Source organism: Mangifera indica, chromosome 5 (assembly GCF_011075055.1).
Source record: "Mangifera indica cultivar Alphonso chromosome 5, CATAS_Mindica_2.1, whole genome shotgun sequence".
Classification (NCBI taxonomy): Eukaryota; Viridiplantae; Streptophyta; class Magnoliopsida; order Sapindales; family Anacardiaceae; genus Mangifera; species Mangifera indica.
The window spans coordinates 15228192-15247439 of record NC_058141.1 but is presented as its reverse complement, the minus strand read 5'-3'; the positions used below and the strand labels follow the sequence as shown (position 1 = coordinate 15247439).

The 19248-nt window shown below is 33.8% G+C and overlaps 4 protein-coding genes across 8 annotated transcripts; 2 read left to right on the top strand and 2 right to left on the bottom strand.

Annotated features, from left to right (window-relative positions):
* The first annotated feature begins 742 nt into the window (after nt 1-742).
* LOC123215726 (protein NLP1-like) lies at nt 743-2786 on the top strand. The gene is made up of 4 exons (XM_044635936.1): nt 743-956; nt 1048-1115; nt 1214-1308; nt 2044-2786. Exons 1-4 carry the CDS (start codon nt 842-844, stop codon nt 2555-2557), a joined length of 792 nt encoding a protein of 263 aa, XP_044491871.1. The 5' UTR covers nt 743-841; the 3' UTR covers nt 2558-2786.
* A 1921-nt stretch (nt 2787-4707) lies between these two features.
* On the top strand, nt 4708-9001 carry LOC123215403 (probable receptor-like protein kinase At2g42960). 5 transcript variants are annotated; one of them, XM_044635475.1, is made up of 8 exons: nt 4708-5203; nt 5947-6664; nt 6756-6860; nt 7064-7186; nt 7467-7637; nt 7725-7854; nt 8003-8212; nt 8589-9001. In XM_044635475.1, the coding sequence occupies exons 2-8, from the start codon at nt 6012-6014 to the stop codon at nt 8709-8711; spliced, it is 1515 nt and encodes a 504-aa protein (XP_044491410.1). In that variant the 5' UTR covers nt 4708-5203; nt 5947-6011; the 3' UTR covers nt 8712-9001. The 5 variants fall into 5 exon arrangements, with proteins under 5 accessions (XP_044491410.1, XP_044491407.1, XP_044491409.1 ...); XM_044635472.1 differs by having other exon boundaries at nt 5932-6664; XM_044635474.1 differs by having other exon boundaries at nt 4708-5397; nt 5932-6664.
* Nucleotides 9002-11298: 2297 nt separating this feature from the next.
* LOC123217475 (tetra-peptide repeat homeobox protein 1-like) lies at nt 11299-12642 on the bottom strand. The gene is made up of 2 exons (XM_044638523.1): nt 12395-12642; nt 11299-12319 (listed from the first exon to the last, which is right to left on the bottom strand). The coding sequence occupies exons 1-2, from the start codon at nt 12570-12572 to the stop codon at nt 11478-11480; spliced, it is 1020 nt and encodes a 339-aa protein (XP_044494458.1). The 5' UTR covers nt 12573-12642; the 3' UTR covers nt 11299-11477.
* A 1655-nt stretch (nt 12643-14297) lies between these two features.
* On the bottom strand, nt 14298-14964 carry LOC123217384 (stellacyanin-like). Its single transcript, XM_044638390.1, has 2 exons — nt 14715-14964; nt 14298-14615 (listed from the first exon to the last, which is right to left on the bottom strand). Exons 1-2 carry the CDS (start codon nt 14890-14892, stop codon nt 14395-14397), a joined length of 399 nt encoding a protein of 132 aa, XP_044494325.1. The 5' UTR covers nt 14893-14964; the 3' UTR covers nt 14298-14394.
* Nucleotides 14965-19248: the final 4284 nt, after the last annotated feature.

Sequence of the window (19248 nt, the reverse complement as noted above, 5' to 3'; positions counted from 1 at the left end):
ATAAGGATAAAATTGTTATTTCATTAATAACATTAAAAAAAAATAAAATCCAAAACTTAGGGATGATTTTTTAGACATTCTCTACCCAGCATCTCTGACAACCGACAGTAATGTTTCAATCCATTATCTCGTTAACCACCAGATCTTCATTCTCTGATACAAGAAGAAACGATGATGACACGTTGATTATAGATGAATTGACAAAGAAGAGGATCTTCATCGATTCTAAAAGAATTGATGAAGACCCTTGTCTTCGTTGATTCCAAAAGAATCGATAAAGTCAATGAAGATGGGTCTTTGTTGATTCTTCTTGAATCGACGAAGATGCATCTTCAATTCATTATTTGGAAGCTTCAAAGGTGATCAGTGAGATGGTGTGTTAAAACGCTTTTTTTGATGGTTGGAGATGATGGGCGGAGTCTCTGAGAAATAAACTCTAGGGTTTGAAAAAAAATATTATTTTTGAAAGTTATAAAACTTTAGACAGAAGTGAATTTGTTAGTTTTTAAAACTGTGAAGGAAAACATGATGAATTTTATATTTTTTTTAATATTATTAATGAAATAATAATTTTACTTTTATCTTAGCCCATGAATGAGACTTGTGGTTTTTTAAACCCTATGGGTGTAACTTTGAGAGCACATTAAAACTTGGGGGGAGGGGGCGGGCGGATAGTTCTCTGGGCACAAAAATATAATAGAGTCCAAAAACCCTTTCGGGTTTGGATCCGGGTCTTCATGGTGACTGTGAAACAATTTCAAAGACATGGAGAGCTAAAATCGTTGTCTTCAAATCTGTCTTATTATTTGTTTAATTAAAATAATTTTTAAAAAAATATCTGATGAATTCACTTCAAAATATTTCGAAGCCAGGCTCAAACTCAACTCAATCTCTCTCGTTCGATGAGGTCGCTAACTATTTCTCTTTACCTCTCTCGGACGCGGCCACTCATCTCGGTAACTTTCTTTTCTTTTCCGATCAATTTTTTTTTTTTTAATTTTGAAATTGATACCGAGATTATATTAATCTTTGAGCCTGCCGTTACAGGTGTTTGTGTGAGTGTTCTCAAGAAAATTTGCCGCGAGAACGGCCTTGATCGGTGGCCCTATCGCAAGGTATACATCCTGGCTTCTAGTTCTTCCGATTTATTAGTAATTTCAATAGATTATGTGATACTTAATTTTTACGAGATTATTTGTGAATCGTTGTGTAGTTTTTATGTGGCAAGAGCATTGAAGAAATAAAAAAGTATGCTGCTAGAGAAAAATACAAACAAATTGCTGAGCGTTCAAAGCTTGCTAGGCAAAGGTAAAAATTTAACAATTTGTTAGAATTTCCATCGTTCTGTTAGGAAGTTACAGTTATTAGTCATTTGTAAAATCATAGGTTATTTTGGAAGAAAAAGGAAATTATTTTTGTTTCAAAGGTTTTTTCCCCCTTTTTCTCTTCCTTCACATGTGCTGATAGAATGACCAGTAAGAGAAATGTGTTATTGATATCTGGTCGGAAGAGATGAAAGAAACATTTTGTTTTTAAACTGTTGTATGATTGACTGTTCAGTCAAACCAAGCAAATTAGAGTGATAATTTTGGAGAAGAAGAAGAACTATTAGGGCTGTGGCAATTACTTCTTAGCATATTCATCCAGTTGAAGTTCCATTGTTAGACTCTTTATCTTGTCTCCTCATATCTTTGAATGTCTATAAAGTGTTTCTGCGGAAGCATATGTTTTATAGCTGCAAGAAAAAGACCCTGTAATAAAGGGGATACCCTTCTTCCTCATTATAGCTGCTTCTCAGAACATCTTTTTATTGTTTTCTTAGGTTAACAAGTATCTACTTTTATTTTATTGATCTTTGTGGCTTTCTTGTATATTTTCTGTTTACTCTTGCCCTTGCTTTATTTATCAATGCAGTCTTGTTAATGCTGTTCAAAATGTTTTTACATTGTGTAGCACTTTATGCCAACAATCATGCCTTTACATACTTGTTACAATGTGAAAGTTACGGGCTGAAAATTTTGCTCACTTTGTTTGTGAATACAGTGCTATGCAACCCCAAAACAATAACATGTCCAAATCGCATGGTGTCTCATCACCTACAAATTTGCAGCAGCAACAAGGAAGCAAGAACACTGTGGTTGGGCAGTCGCAGGTTCTGCTTAACGCAAGCTTGACGAAAGGAATTATGGTTCCAGATGAATTTAAATATGGATTTCCATCAGATGGCTTATCCACTGCTACATATAAATGGTGGGGTAGCAGCAGTTCTGATGTTAATGGGAGTACTAATTCAGAGGAAGCAGAAACTGATGAAGTTGACAAGAATCAATCTGAAGAGAAAGCAGATGGCAGTGCCACTTCAGTATTGTTCAATGAGATATCTGGTAATGTGAAACAGGTGACTGAAACTGAGCCTCAAGGGTCAGGTCTGCTGACAGCTCTGAGAAAGAGAACTGTAGAGGAAGGGAAAGAAGCGCTTAAACTTGGTGTCCATAAGAAGTACTGTGTAAAGAAGCTAGGCAGAAAAGAGAGACTTCTGCTGCTACGAATATTCTGATCTTCATTGCCTAAAGACTGGGTATTTGAGTCATCTCTAATTTTTACCTTTGCTTGTGAAAGACCATTAGTATTGCAGGTGAGGCCGTGTGGATAATACTAGACTGTTGTATTCAGTTCTCTTACTGCTGCCTAAAGTGCAATATCTGTTATTTTTGTCATATTTATAAATCATTTGCATATTGGCTGTAATATTTAGCTGCATATATTTATGCATGTGTTTCTGGGAATGCTGAATGTGCGAGACAATTCGAATGGTTACATTTCATTAATAAGTGGTACGTGTAATGTTTTTGGCTACTTCGTAACTAGGTTATAGAACATCGGCTTCTGTGAAACGAAAAATAGTATTGATCCTCAACAGTAAAAAGTGTATTACATTTGACAAGAAAATAATTACCCTACACAAATATACTCCAGCTTCCGACATGGCTGCGTCAACCATGGCTCTCTTATCTCCTTCTCTAAACGGTCAAGCTGTGAAGCTCTCTCTGGCTACCTCCCGCGTCCTCGAAAAAGTCATGTAACCATCAGAAAAACTGGGGCCATAGCTAAGCCACTCTTGTCTGGCAGCCCATGGTATGGACCAGACTGTGTCAAATACTTGGGCCCAGTCTCGGATGAGGCATCATCTTACTTGACTGGTGAGTTACCAGGATACTATGGAAAGGACACTGCTGGTCTCTCGGCGGAACCGGAGACCTTTGCCAACAACAGGAAGCTTGAGTCATCCATGACGTTCTAATAATATCTATAGAATGTCAACATTTAACAGTTGTATATAGTCAATTCAGTGAGCTGAATCTAGGAAGTGATGACGTGATTTATGAAGCCAAATAAAGGGCCACAAAACCTGATAGAAAATGAGAATTCTACATAGACCTTGAGATCCCTTTTTATCTCTCTTAGAAGTTATAACCCAATTCTGCACTGTTAACAGCTCTTATCCTTGTTTTATTCTGTGTCTGCTACACAGCCATAGGTGACTTGGAAGTTGAAATGGAATCTAATCACTCCAACTTAGCCTCCATAATGACCTCCTCCTAACTAAACCAATTTCCATTTCACATCACTAATTACTCTTTTTTAATATTTTAGTAATTCTGTAAGCCAATCTTGCAAGCATCCCATAAAAAAGAGAGCATCTAATTGGACTCTAAACACAAGTGGAAAGCTGGCTCTTCCTATTGCTTCACTCTTCTTCTACAAGCTAAATTTATTCATGATGAGATAAGTATAATTAATTAGACTTTCTTCTAATTACAGTGTATTATCTATTTAATTTGTCATGTCACCCATAAGATCGGCCACAAACATCAGGATCCATTTGTCAACAAATTAAACATGCAACGTGATGGTTAAGCAAATTAATAACCTCTCCCACAATGTTTAAACAGATTTTTCTCATAAAATGGATTTTCTACGACGACGTATTTAAAAATTGTCGATGTTTGTGTACCCGTACAATTAACAAATACATTTTTATAAATTCAAGCAAGCGTGGAAACATTCCTTCCCCAATACACAACACTTGAAAAAGGGCGGGCTGTCTTTAAATGTGCCTCGCACGTGATGCACATGCAAGTTTTGTTCCAGTAAAGCTCAAGCAACATCCCTCATCAGTGACCTATAATGATCACATGATTTACGGTGATGGGATGGTTAGAAATTTGGCCGTTTGAAGTCAAAGTACGCGGGACCCAAAATAAAAAATAATTAACATAAATCTGTAGAGTATTAATTTTGAGACATACTTTAATGAAAAGGATTTGCCTCCAATTGAAGACTTCATCCATGGATGATTACATTAATTACTTTAAGTAAATGACAGGATTACCCTTGGTCAAACAAACTTTATATTATTAAGCCTCCATTAATGATATTTAACTATAGTTGGAATTTTAGTTTCAGCAATTAAGCCTAAATATGAAAAAATTTTAAATTCCTAAAAATAAAATATATTATTTCTTATCTAATTCGATAAAAACAAATATTAGATAAAATGGCATCTGCAATCATAGCAAAATATATAACAAAAGCAAGGTTTGGGTGTTATGGAGAAGTACTGAGAAAGACAGTTAGATTTGTGAGTTGACTCATCTCATCTCTCACTGTCTTTTTCCTTTATTAATTTTTCTCTTACCTTTTGTTAATTATTTTCCATTGCTGTTTCTTTCCCTTTCTTTCTCTTTCATTCTTTGGTTTCCGCACCTGACCTTCATTCATTGCAAACTAGCTTCTTTTTTAGCTTTCTCTCACTTTTACTGAGACCCACCAACCATTTTAGCCACCTCTTCTTCTTCTTCTTCTTACAAATAGCTCTTTCTTTTTCTCTTTCTCTTTACATTTTCCTTCAAAGATTGGAGTTTTGTCTGGCCTTCACCTTACTTCACTTTTCTTTTTTATCATTCTCTCAATTACTTTCTGGCCCACCTGGGGCAGAAACCTCTACTTGTAAACTACTCTTTTCCTGTTGTAACTCCACTTCTTCTTTTTTTTTTTTGGTTACCGTGGCATCTGGGTTTTGGTGGGATTGTGTTACTTGAGGTCTACATTGGCCTATCTATGCTCATTGACTCTCTTTTGGTTCTAAACAAAGAAGCCCTTTCTTTGCTTCTGTGGTTGCTCAAGGAAGAAGATCAAGGGGGTTAGATTAGTTTAGATCAATTGCTTTTTTCTTCTTGTTTTTTTTTTTTTTTAATCTTTATCTTTTTTGCTGTTTTATCACTTTACGGTGAATTTACATTTCTCTTTTTCTGACTCTTACTTGGATCATAAGCGATTCTTTCTTATCAGATATTCCATTTGCTCAGAGTCTTTGATTGGTGTTTTCAGTAAGCTGTAAGCGTGATGAGTCATTAATAGATTTATTTATGCTGTCCTTTTAATGTAATTTGTTGAAGTTCATTTGAGATATTGTTTTTTAAAGTATGTTTAAGAAGCAAATGAATTTTTATTGATAATTAAATGCCCTTCAATTGTCCTTGGGTTTTCGTTTAGCATTACAGTGTTCTAATCGAACCATTAAGAAAAATGCAATCGAACTTGGTTAATTCGGTATCAGATTCCTTTTTTCCTTTCCGTTCCTTTTTCTATTTGATTCTTCTCAATAGGTGCAGTGTAAGCCGAGACTGTAATCAGTTCATCCAGATTAGATAAAATGTAATGTTTTCACTTCTCTTCTCCATGAGATTTGAGTGCTAGAATTAGGATAAGGATGCTTTTAAATGTCTTGCTTGTTTGTGATGTTTGAATTTTGGTTTATTCGAGTGAACTTTATCAAAATTGAAAATTACAAATTAGAAGTTAAAAATTTTCAAGACGTGTTATCATTTTACATTGTGTAGACTTACCCTGAATGTTTCTAATATACAGGACAAAATGTTTTAGTTTTTCAGTTTCAGAAGTAAGAGGACCACATACAAGTTTCTCTCTTAGTATCTGGAAGATCAGAAATGTCATCTGAGGGTTCTCTAAATACTGAATTATCAAAGAAGACACAATTTTTGGGTCTAAAACTATGGGTTTTGATTGGTATATCTGTTGGTGCATTTATAGTTTTGATTCTTTGTATCTTATCTGTGTGGGTTTCATTTCGGAGGAAATCTAGAAGATCGTTAGATAAGTTCTCCCTCACCCAAATACCCAATGTATCAAAAGAAATCAAGGTTGACAGAGTTGGGGGTCAGAGTTTTAATGACCGCCCTGAAAGTTTATTTCTTATGGTCCAAGATAAATCAAGTGATAGGAATTCAGAGAAAATGCTTGTTCGCAAATCAAGTGATCCTGATAATATGAGTCAATGCAGTTCTATTTATCTTCAGGAGAGAGCATGCAGTTCACAGTCAGGAGAAGAAGGAAGCTCTGGGACTGTTCAAAAGCATTCTTCATTGTCTTATGGTGGACTAGTGACAGCTTCTCCCTTAGTTGGTTTACCAGAAGTTTCACATCTTGGATGGGGCCACTGGTTTACTCTTAGAGATCTTCAATTGGCAACAAATCGTTTTGCGGCAGAGAATGTGCTTGGTGAGGGTGGATATGGTGTTGTTTACCGTGGTAGATTGATCAATGGAACTGAGGTAGCAGTGAAGAAGCTTCTGAATAATTTGTAAGGATATTTTTTACGACTTCATATCTCTACCTCCTTTTAGTTCTGTATTTGAGTCAGCTTTGTGACTTTGTATTGAACTGAAAATCAGGGGACAGGCGGAGAAAGAATTTAGAGTTGAAGTGGAAGCTATTGGTCATGTTCGACATAAGAATCTAGTGCGACTTTTAGGCTATTGCATAGAAGGAGTTCACAGGTGAGATGACATTGCTGTTCATTGATTGATTAATCACTCGTCATAGATTAACTTTTAGCCATGTTAACTTTATTGAAATGTACTGCCAATCTAATTCAGAATACATAATTTATTACTCTCTCAAACATTGTCTTTAATTGCTTGAGTTGGAGCTTGGAGACAAATACTTTGCAAATTTGATAATCTTGCATTTAAAATCTCAGGATGCTAGTGTATGAATACGTGAACAACGGCAATTTAGAACAATGGCTTCATGGAGCTATGCGCCAGCATGGTCCCCTCACTTGGGAGGCCCGCATGAAGGTTATTCTTGGTACTGCCAAGGCGTAAGTTTATCTTTATCCCAGAGAAGGTTCATCTGATAATTTGATACCCTAATAGATGGTGGTAAATTTGGTTGCAGTTTGATATATTTTTGACAATTCATTTAATTTTAATACATTGTTTCCATTTCTTTGAGATCTTTTTGTTTTGAGATTAAAAGCAAGACTATAGTATATTTTGAAATTTTTAAATGTTATAACTTCGATGGTTCCAGCATTCTGATTCCTCTGGGGTTCCAATTGAAGTCAGAACTGAAATTTGCATTTGGTTTGCATAACGTAGGCTTGCATACTTGCACGAAGCTATAGAGCCTAAAGTAGTTCACCGGGACATTAAATCAAGCAACATCTTAATAGATGATGAGTTTAATGCTAAGGTCTCTGATTTTGGCTTGGCAAAGCTCTTGGATTTTGGAGAAAGTCACATAACAACCAGAGTTATGGGGACATTTGGGTATGTGATTAGTTTTTTTTTTCGTAATTGATTATTCTAATCTACATGAAGCATCTAAAGATGGTAGTTATTTTTTGTGAATTTCAGTTATGTGGCACCTGAATATGCTAATACCGGCTTGTTAAATGAGAAGAGTGACATTTACAGCTTTGGGGTCCTACTACTAGAAGCAGTTACTGGAAGGGACCCTGTGGACTATGGCCGACCTGCTAATGAGGTGCCAAATTAATAATTTCAATGACTAATAATGCTGAATTCAGGGTTTTTTGAAAAAATTTCTTCTAGCTGTATATGGGAGCTTCATTGAATCTGTAATTTGAATGCCTGTGAGAACATCTGCTAAGCTTTACATCTACTCGTGGCAGGTCAATCTTGTCGAGTGGCTGAAGATGATGGTTGGGACAAGAAGGGCTGAGGAAGTTGTGGATCCAAACCTTGAAGTCAAACCCGCAATGCGATCACTAAAACGTGCACTTCTAGTTGCACTTAGGTGTGTTGATCCTGATGCAGACAAGAGACCCACAATGAGTCAAGTTGTCCGAATGCTTGAAGCTGATGAATATCCATTTCGTGAGGTATGAAATTGTGTATTTCCCAGGATTGAAGAGAGCTGTTTTTTGTCTGACCTCTACATTGGTAAAAATTCTCTGAAAATTTACTTCAGGCATTCCCTTTTTTTTTCTAATGATCTACATTTTGCCAAAGAATCTGAAGATTTAACTAAAGTAGTACCTTTGTCTTTCGGTTTGTATGTGAGGCATAATATCAGATATATTTGTGATAACTATTAAAGGGTAATGATGTGACCTTGCCCTTATATTTTGTATATATACAAAATGCTGAATCAATCTAAAAAGAAATGACATGATAATTCCATCTGTTCCTATGCTTTTCGTTTCAAGTTACACAGAGAAGTCCATGACTAAGAATCTGTACCACACTTTTTTTCAGGATCGGAGGAACAGAAAGAGCCACACAGCGAGTATGGACATTGAATCTGTGAAAGAATCAAATGATATTGAAAGCAAAGTAGGAGATTCTGAGAGCTATATATCCGAGTCAACACACGGATAGAACTGAAACAAGTGACCTGGGCGTTTATTGCCTTACATTAAATTAAATCTTTTGGTCATTACTGATGCATAATCAAATATCAGATTTTTGTTTCTTGGAAAGTTTTCCTCAAGTAACACAAAATGGATTAGGGATAGCCCCATTGGTGTATGTACAGATGTGTCTTGGGGACGGGTGTGCTGTCTTTCATACATAACCACATGTTTTTCTTCTTGGTTTGTTTTTGTTTTTTGTTTTTACTTGGCTACTGTTCTTTGACTGATTATATTATACTACTTATTCCGGTGTCACTTTTTCGTTTTCTCCTTTTTGCCAATTATAATTCATTCATCTTTATGCCCACCAAAGTCTAATTATCTTCTTATCCTCCCCCTTCTTGGCAATGGATTTCAAGCAGAAGTGTCTTTGTCAGTGTTGCAGAAATAATGCTTCAACCATACTAGAGTATATTGACGCATGTTATTCTGTCGTTTATTGTTCTCTTTTCCCCACAGTTTACTGCAACTTCTTGAACTTGGATGATGATTTTGTTACATAAACTATCATAGACTCTCCACCATATCCATGACATAAAATCTTCAATAAGTTAAAAGAATAAAAAGTGTCTTAAATTCGTAGCAGTTGGGGGGCTGCAAGTGTAAACAGTAAAAGATTTTCGTTTTAATATAGTCAGACTCAATTAGGGTCCACATCCAGAAGCAAAGGGCTCCTATTCCTACTCCCATTATAGAGTCGGCACGGTCAGAAGGCTCAAAACTGACCCACTGCCGCCTCTAGAACCAGACATTGGATGTGGTGGTCATTGACGGATCATCATCGCCATAGGTTAAATGAATAATGGAAGGAAATTGTGGGTACGATAAAAATCATTACAATTAAATGAAAGAAATTTTCTCTTGTATTTCGTCATCTCTTGCACGATAAAATTTTTATTTGATTTTATTTGGCATAAACAAGTTGTCTTTTGAGTACGAATCCAAGTATCTAGAACCCCTACAAGCTTTAATATAAACTAGTATATAATTTTCAAAATAAACATGCAATTATTATTATATAGAGACAATTTTTTTTTAAGATTAAAAAATAATAATTTAGGGAAAAGGACTATGTCCCACCTAACTTTTAGTTCAATCTCAAACCATACCCAAGGAAGATCAAAAGTCCAAACTCCCACCCATAGTCAAACTTTTGTTAATTTTCTGTTAAAAGGAGAGATAAAATACTCATTTTACTGTTTATAGTAAAAATTATAAACTTTATTACTTTTCGCTCCTCCAAGGTTTTAGAAACTAATATTTCATCTTTACCTAAAGTTTTTAAACTTTGAAAAATAACATTTTCACCCCCAAACCTAGTGTTTTCATATTTTTTAAAACTCAGACGCCCTCCATAACTTTCAAAAATAATAGTTTCACTCTCACTCTTCAACTTCATCTTTCGGCATCATCTCCGACCTCTTCCTTCTCCTGGTGAGACAGGCCGTGGTGCAACAAAGAGATCTCCATCTCCTCGTCGCACAACCCAAATGACGAAAGATGATGCTTCGTCGTCCTTTGTTGTTTGTAGTCGGAGAAGGGAGATCAGTGGAAAGCATCGACTGTCGGTGGTGGTCGGAGAAGGAAGCAAACCCTAAGGGTGAAAACTAAACTTTATCAAACTTAGAGGATGAGTTGAAGTGTTAGTTTTTAAAACTTGAAGGGGGAAAATTATAAAATTTTGAAGTTTTAAAGTTTATAGATAAAATAACGATTTTACCCTTGTCTCTAACTGAAAATTTGGACGATAGTTTGGTTATAGATGAGAGTTTAAGTTTTTCATCTCTCGTGGGTGTGACTTTGAATTTGGGTGGGAAATAGTCCTTTTCCCAATAATTTATTATAATGTAAAATTTATTTTTATTTATAACAGGAGCAAGTTGGGACCAAAATCTGTTATGACCACATAAAGGTTATTTCTATATTAGGTAAATTTTACTCAAGATGATAAAGTTCAACTTTAAATTCGTATTGCAATTATATACATATTTATTTAAAATATATATCATGTTGATTTTTATTATTGATAAATAAATTAAGGTAAACGTTAAACATATGTCAGGACACGTGATAAATTGAAAAAATATAAAAAATGTGAAATATATTAGTGTATTTTATTCATAATAAATTGATTATTCGTGATATTGTTGAACAAAGTTAGTTGGGAAGTAGATGCATGCGGTGAATTTTCTATGATTTTTTGTACTTTATGTAATTATTTGTGGTAACTTTTTAAGACAAAGTATTTTTTTTATAATTACTCCAAATATTATAGTTGGTCTAATTATTTTTCATTGAAAGAAAATAAATTTATTTGTTAGATAGCAACTAAACTATTAATTATGAAGTGAAAATTTAATAAATTGTTGAACAACTGAAGCATGTAATTTTGAGTGGTATTCAGTAAGATTATATTAAGAACAATTAAAATTAAATAAATAATGATGTTATCTATTATGTTGAGGATTAAATGCCAGTCAAATTATGTGGACCAATAACAAATATGAACAAAGATTTTAATGTGATTCGATTAATGATTTGAGTCGTATACATAAGACAGAAAGGTGGAATTACAAGCAAAAATAGTACTGATGATTCATAATTTAAATATGTTTTAGAGATTTATTTATATTCTGATTAATTACAAGGATGACCTCCAGAGTTTGCGCAATGGAAGAGATGGAGCACTGTTTCTAGGCCGGAGAGGTTGCAGCTTCATGGCGATGAAACATTAACTATAAGCAGGAGCTGGTGCTGGACTAATTATGTAAACTGGGGGAACAACAATTGGTGTGACGATTGGAATTGGTTTAATGATTGGAATTGGGTTAACAACTGGGATCGGATTGACGGTTGGGATTGGGTTGACGGCTGGGATTGGATTGACATCTGGGATTGGGTTGACGGCCGGGACTGGGATTGGTTTAACAATTGGGATTGGGTTGACGGCTGGGATTGGATTAACGTCTGGAATCGGGTTGACACCTGCGATTGGGATTGGTTTAACTACTGGGATCGGGTTGACGTCTGGAATTGGATTGACAACAGGGATTGGGATTGGTTTAACTATTGGGATTGGGTTAACGTCTGGGATTGGGTTGATGGTTGGGATCGGGTTGAGACCTCGGACTGGGATTGGTTTAACAACTGGGATCGGGTTGACGCCTGGGATTGGGTTGACCCCTGAGATTGGGTTGACACCTGGAATGGGATTGACGCCTGGGATCGGGTTGACACCTTGGATGGGATTGACCACTGGGATTGGGTTGATGGTTGGGTTCGGGTTGACACTTAGGATTGGGTTGACGCTTGGGATTAGGGTTCGTTTAACAATCGGGTTGATGCCTAGGATAGGGTTAACGCCTGAGATTTGGTTGACGATGACGTGAAGCTTTTGACCAAAATGACAGTGACCAGGAGCACCAGACACGAAATACATGTCTCCATGTGTTTCGAGGGTGACATTGTCGTAGCCACTGGTGTAAGTAGCGATGGGATATTTTGCATGGCAAGCCTTGAAATGTTCCTTCGTTACTTGTTTCACGTCATAAAGTAGCCTGGTGTATTTGAATACTGCATATAATTGAAGAAGAAATTTAATTTACAACTTACACACTAGTAAAACGAAAAAAGTGGGTGAAAGCATACCAAGAACATCTCCAACATGGAACTTCTTAGAGGAAGCCCATTTGTCATAATCAACATTCCCCCAAATCGGCAGAGTCCAGCCTGCAGAGTCTCCGACTTCGTAAACAACGGCGAAAGTGGCTTGACAAAGAGTTTTGATCATCAAGAGAGCTACCACATTCCTGATTGCAAAAGCCATCACTAATCGAGTTTTATCAACCAAAGTGAATGTATGAGAGACAAGAACGGTGTGCTTGGGCGCACATATATATATATATTTAGAGGACTTTCCTATGCTTTGCAGTTTTCAGTATCCAAATAACACCTAATGATACCATGATACATCATATAAGCATCCAATTTTACACCCACTCATCATGATCATCGCTTCCTCCGTGGGACAGATCTCCCTTCTACTCAATAAAAAGTTGATAATTTGCGATTGCATATTATTGTAATGGGTAGTAAATAAACCTATATATCCATGCCACGTATACATTATTTTTCGTTTTATTTATATTTTTAATACCTGGCATGAATTTACTGATTTGTAATTTTGGTGACTTTGATATCTCATTCAGTGATCACATTTAAATTTGCCAATCTTTTATTGATTATATATCTTATCAACAGGCAGTACCATAATCTAAGCTTCCGACTAAAATTTTATTTCGATTGCATGTGATAAGTATTTCTTTACCTTCTCAACTTTCTTGTGCAAGTTTTGTCAATATTCTACCAGTGTAATCGATTTACAAAAGTAGTTAAATTGTTACAATTTTAAGTGTAACTAACAATTTGGAATTTTTCACTTTATTAATCGTATGGATTCTATTAATAACATATACAATGTTACTAATTAAATTAAAATGAAAAGAAGATCCAGAATTGTTATTAGCCTCGTAATTACAATTTGAATTACTGGCACTGCAGGCCTTGCATATAGGAAAAGGGTTTCAGATTTCTCACATTTTATATATTGGGTTTGCTTCGAATCACCATCACGAGATTTTCCCAGTACATGTAATTACTTCGCACGACGTCGTTGTTTAATTATTTATTCGACATATGATTACAAATTACAATTGATATTGTTGTTTATTACCGTCAGATATCCACTAAATAAGAACCAATTGTATATGATTATTCTATTCTTTTGTGCATTTGTTTTAAAAAAATAGCTTAATTCATAGTTTTTGAAAATAGTTACGAACGACTATCTTTTTGTGTTTTTAAAATTACGTAAATATTTAATCATTCTATCAAGTTAAAAACTAAGAATTCTATGAAGCAGCAGTCCTATCCCATCCCCTTTCGTTTGTTTGATTAACTTGTATATATGTCGAAACTTCTAGCATGCATGTGGGTAATTAAGCTATAATAATTTATTGTTTAATACTGAATATGGTATTTCAAAAAAATAAAAAATAATGGCTGTGTTCATGTCTGTGATGATCATGTCTTCCTTGTTTAACATGCCTGCCTTTCCTGTTTCTCGAAACAGTTCCGTATTTGAAACTAAAAATGATTTAATTGAATAAAATAATACAGGTTAGTTGGGACGTAGATGAGAAAAGTAGTGTAACTTTGCACTTCAACAATACAGACAGACAGTATATGCTTCAAATTTCCAAAGTATTTAAAATGTTTTCCACATGTAAAAATGAAACTCTCGTCAACTTATTCCCACCCATTTTCACCCAAGACGAACATTTGAGTTATTGAAAATTAATAGATAAGATTTTGGCGTTTCACTATATTTGAGCGGGGATAAGTCTTTTGGCCTCAGGAAGTAGACAAATCTATTCACATCCAGAAAGCATCCCATTTGATTTATAGGTAAAGTACAATTAATATTAATTAAACTTAGCAGCTTCCTATGTTTACGTAAAGATTGTGTTCATTAATTAAAACCATAATCACGTAGAGATTCAAACATTATTATTTAATATCTTTGAGAAGTCTGTAGGTCTAGTACATGAAAAAGCAAAATATAAGTATAGCCGGGCAGAGAGTGAAGATCAGACGAGAGGAGAAATTGCAGTGACGTTGATGTCAACTTTCTGTCCCAGTAGACAGTGATCGGCAACACCACAAATAAAATACTCGTGGCCAATCGTTTTGAGGATGATATAGTCGTTGCCGGAGCTGTAAGAAGCGATGGGAGATGTTGCATCACAAGACTCATACTTTTTCTGGGTTACTTGTTCCACGTTATGAAATAGGTTGCTGTAGGTGAATTCTGCACTTAGATATATAAATCCATAGTTAACTAAACGCAATTAAAAAAATGAGCTTGTCATTAAAAAATAGATAAAGCGAAAGATGCGTATGAGCATACCAAGAACATCTCCTACATGGAAGGTCTTGTTGGAAGCCCAATCGGTGTAATTGACATGTCCGATAAATGGCAACGTCCACCCAGCCGAGTCTCCCACCTTGTAAACAGTTGCAAAAGAGACTTGAAAAGCAGTAATCATCATAAAGAAAGCTAGTGTCTTCCTAATTGCTAAAGCCATCACTAATCAATCACCAGTCTCTTGAGGGAGTAAAGATAAACTGTTTGTGTATGTGTGAGCAGATAGATGGAGTCCTGGGCCATATATATATTGAATTTTTAAGTAAACTTTTTTAACGGAACAGCTTAAACATGTATATTGATTCAAAAAAAAATCAAATTTTTTTGAAAGGACATATTGAAGACACGTGATGCCTGTTCAATTAAATTTAATTTCTGGAAACAACAAATTTAATTGGTGGATTTATATCAGAATGGAATGTGAAAAGGATTCTGGAGTTGTACATTCTTGTGGACTTTTGCTGCTGGCTTCTTTTGAGCCGGTGGAGTCCTTTCAAAGAAAAATTGAAACTACTTGCTTTTCACAATTTTAATTAATGAACCCAAAGCTTGCCGTTTGCCAAGGATGTTCTTGAGCACAGATCGATGCCCTTTCTTTATTCATTTTAGTTGAAAATAATGGCAATATTTGTCTTTCAGCCTTGTGGCTGATGACTAAACGTCGTTTTATTCAAGAAATTTTAGAAAAGGAAACTGGCGGAATATTTGAGGGGAAGAATAGAATGAAAATTTGAAAAAAAATATACGACTGATTTTTTCTTATGCAAAGTTATTGTTAAAATGGCTTATATGCGCAGATCTCTGCCAGTGTGGCAACTTAAGAAAAATTGTATGATGGCTTATGTGCGCAGATCTATGCCAGTGTGTTCAATAAACGGTGAAGTTTCGAACAAATATTAAAAAAAAAAGAGAATATTTTGGATACAATTTTATATATAAATAATAGTATATTATTATATGGCAACTGAACACGTTAAACTTAAGTAACGGAAACCGTCCATCACTGCTTCTTCAATCTAACATCTGTCACCAATTTACATCAACTCTTCCTTCGGTTCATAGATTTTGTTTATCTTACAAAAGCACCCCTACACTCACGCTGATATTCTCAACATTTGTTGACTAGAAAATTGAAGTTGTGAAATCCTAGGTACAAGCTATATAGCAAATTAATATGTTTAATTTTCAATTTTATTTAAATAAAAAAATAAAAGTGTAAGTTATGTTTTTCCATCAAAGTTTGACCCAAAAACACTTCTCCACATTTAGATGGTACAAATAATACTTTCCTATTCAAATAAAATTTTGTTGATGAAAAAAAATCATAAAATAGTGTTAAGAAGTTAAATTATTGTTTTATTTATACTATTTAATTTTCAAAATTATCATACAATCTCAAATTAACAAAAATTATAATTAAACACTTTAAATATTTGAATAATATAATAATCTACTTATTTTCCTTTTCTTTCACTCTCATTATCTATTTCCAGTTTCAAGTTGCCATTGAGTTCATCTTCTTCCTCTATTCTTCAATTTTGTTTCCTTCTTTTTTATTGGATTGAAAATTTTAGATTGCCGTCGACAACATATTTCATTCAATCACGTTATTGATGATTCGATCAATTGAAGTTGTCATCTATAATAGCTCATATCATGATGAAAGAAAGGGTAGTGAGAGCTGACAATGGTGAGATAGTGGTAGTAGTGAATAAACAACACCGAGAGTTAAGATTTTAAAATAAAATTAAAACCTAACTTTTAAGTTTTAGAACTCTTTTAAGGGTTAGAGTGTTATGTTCAAAATGTTTTGGTTTGATTATAAAAAATTAAGGCCTAATTTTTAACTTTTCTCCAAAATTAATACTAGGTGAAAATGTAATTAACTCAAAATAAATTAATATATCAAGTTTATCAAAATGATATATGTAGTTATATTTATCCACTGCCTTTCATTTTGGAGAAGATTTAAGTTGAGCCAAGTACAAAAAAGGATACTAAAGTTCAACTTGAATTCATAACAATCAACTCAAATTTGAACTTAATTCATTCGAGTTAAGAAACAATAATGTTGAAAATAAAAAAGAATAGTTGATTCAAAAAAACATAATCATCGATGAACACAAGTTTCAGTATAACATCAGTGATATGTCAATCTCGATCTTGAACTCAATAAGTTGATTTTTTTTTAATTTGAACTTAGTTTGGTCAAACCAAACACTAAATTGAACTCTAACTAACTTAACTCGAATCCACCTTATTTTAATCTTGGAAAGCTTCACCCTTACCTTCATACATGATATTCAAAATGACTGGTTTCTTAAACAGATGAGAAAAACTATATCTTGTTAATTACAATTTCATTAATAAATAAAACTTGGCATTTTGATTATCAAAATAGTTAATTAATTAATCGTGTACATGTGCAATTGGCCCTCTAAAAATTAATATGCATCACTGCCACGCCATGAAATCTTTTTCCAAGTTTGGTCCATAGAAGAATTGGAATTAGATTAACATTCATTAATTAATTCGTACCAATTAAGTAAAATACTAAGCCATATAAACAGCACATGATCAAGATTATGAAACTAGAATATAAAATAATTAAAGCCAACCGGCCGCAGAAGAGACCAGCCTAGCTAGTATCCAAACCCAATAACAAGAAATGCAAGCGGAAACAAAGCCCATGAAAGTTTAAAAGATTGGAGAGATGAAGCAGTGTTGATTGTGGGAGTGGGCGTCGGTGCGGTCAATGGGGAGCCTGACGGCGGCGGAGCTGAATTAGGAGTTATAGTTGGGCTTAGAGAATCTGGAGTCACCATGATACCAACCTTCTGTCCAGCTCCACAGTGGCCAGGAAAGACGCACATGAAATAGGAAGTGTAGACAGCCATTGCAGATGTTATGGGTTACTTGCTTCACGTTATGAAATTGATTATTGTAACTGAATACTGCATATTAATTATGACTTGTTGATAAAAATGATTTTCAACTCGAGGTGGAGGGAAAATATAAAAACTTGAGAAAGGAGGCATTAATACCTGACATGAATTTATAGATCTGTAATTTTGGTGACCTGATGATGCTCCATGTTGTATTAGATACCATCTCATTCAGTGATCACATTTTAAATTTGCCAATCTTTTATTGAATATATATCCTATCAACACGTGGTACCATAATCTGAGCTTAAGACTAAAACTATTATTGAAAAAAAAAAAAAAAAGAGTTTATGGAATTTTATTTCGATTGCATGTGAAAAGTATTTCTTTACCTTTTGCATTTTGTTGTGCAAGTTTTGTCAACATTCAACTAGTGTAATTAATTTTCCAGTGTCATCGGAACCCTTTAATTAATTACTTTAAAGAATAGTTTGATTCTAAAGATTTAAAGATTATTTTGATAATTTATTTTTTATTATTTATATTATTTTTTTGGTTTATCATTAATAAAATATTACGATTATCTTCTATTATCAATGCTAACGTGATAAATAATATAGGTAGTAATCTGTTTATCACTCTCATTTTAGAAAAGATTATTAAGATAATCTTAATTTTATTATAATTGTATTATTATTTATTATTTTTTTGAGAAAAAATAAATTTACTTTTAATTAATATAACAAAATAATATAAAAATATTTAAAGATAATTATATTCAAGAGCATTTAAGTAAAATAATTTACTAGTATTCTTTTATTTCTTTTAATCAAATATAATAATTATTTATATCTATCAAATTTTATCAAACATAATAATTATTTATACTTAATAATTTTTTAAGTACAATAAAACTATTTGTATCTATTTTTGATACACAATTTGTATACACAGATGAGGTGTTATCATATGATTGGATGTTTTTTTATCATATGATGACACATGTTTTAAAATCACCTAATTATATGATGACACATCATTGTGTATCAAAAATTGATACACATAGCATTACTCTTTTAAGTAATTTATCTTCAAGTTAATCTTTTTATTTTAATAATAAAATATTATCCAAACCAAACGTCCCTAAAAAATAAAAGATTTACCACCATAACAATTTGGAAATTTTATTAATAACATACACAAGGTTACAATATGAATTAAAGTGAAAAGAATTTTAATTTGCCAGATAGGTGGATCCAGAATTGTTAAACTTTGGTACTACAGTTAAATTAATAATTGCTCAGCCTTGTAATTGTAATTTGCATTACTGGCACGAAACGGGTTTCAGGTTTCTCACATTTTATATATTGGGTTTGGTTCGGATCACCATCGCGAGACTTTCACTGTACATGTAATTTCTTTGCAAGACGTCGATGTTTAATTATTTATTCCACGTATGATTACAAATTACAAAGGATATTGTTGTTTATTACCGTTAGATATCCATTAAATAACAGTCAAGTGTATGTAATTATTCAATTCATTTGAAATTTGACACTAAAAATGATTTAACTGAATAAATTTACACAAGTTAGTTGGGAGGTAGATTAGAAAAGTAGTGTAATTGTGCA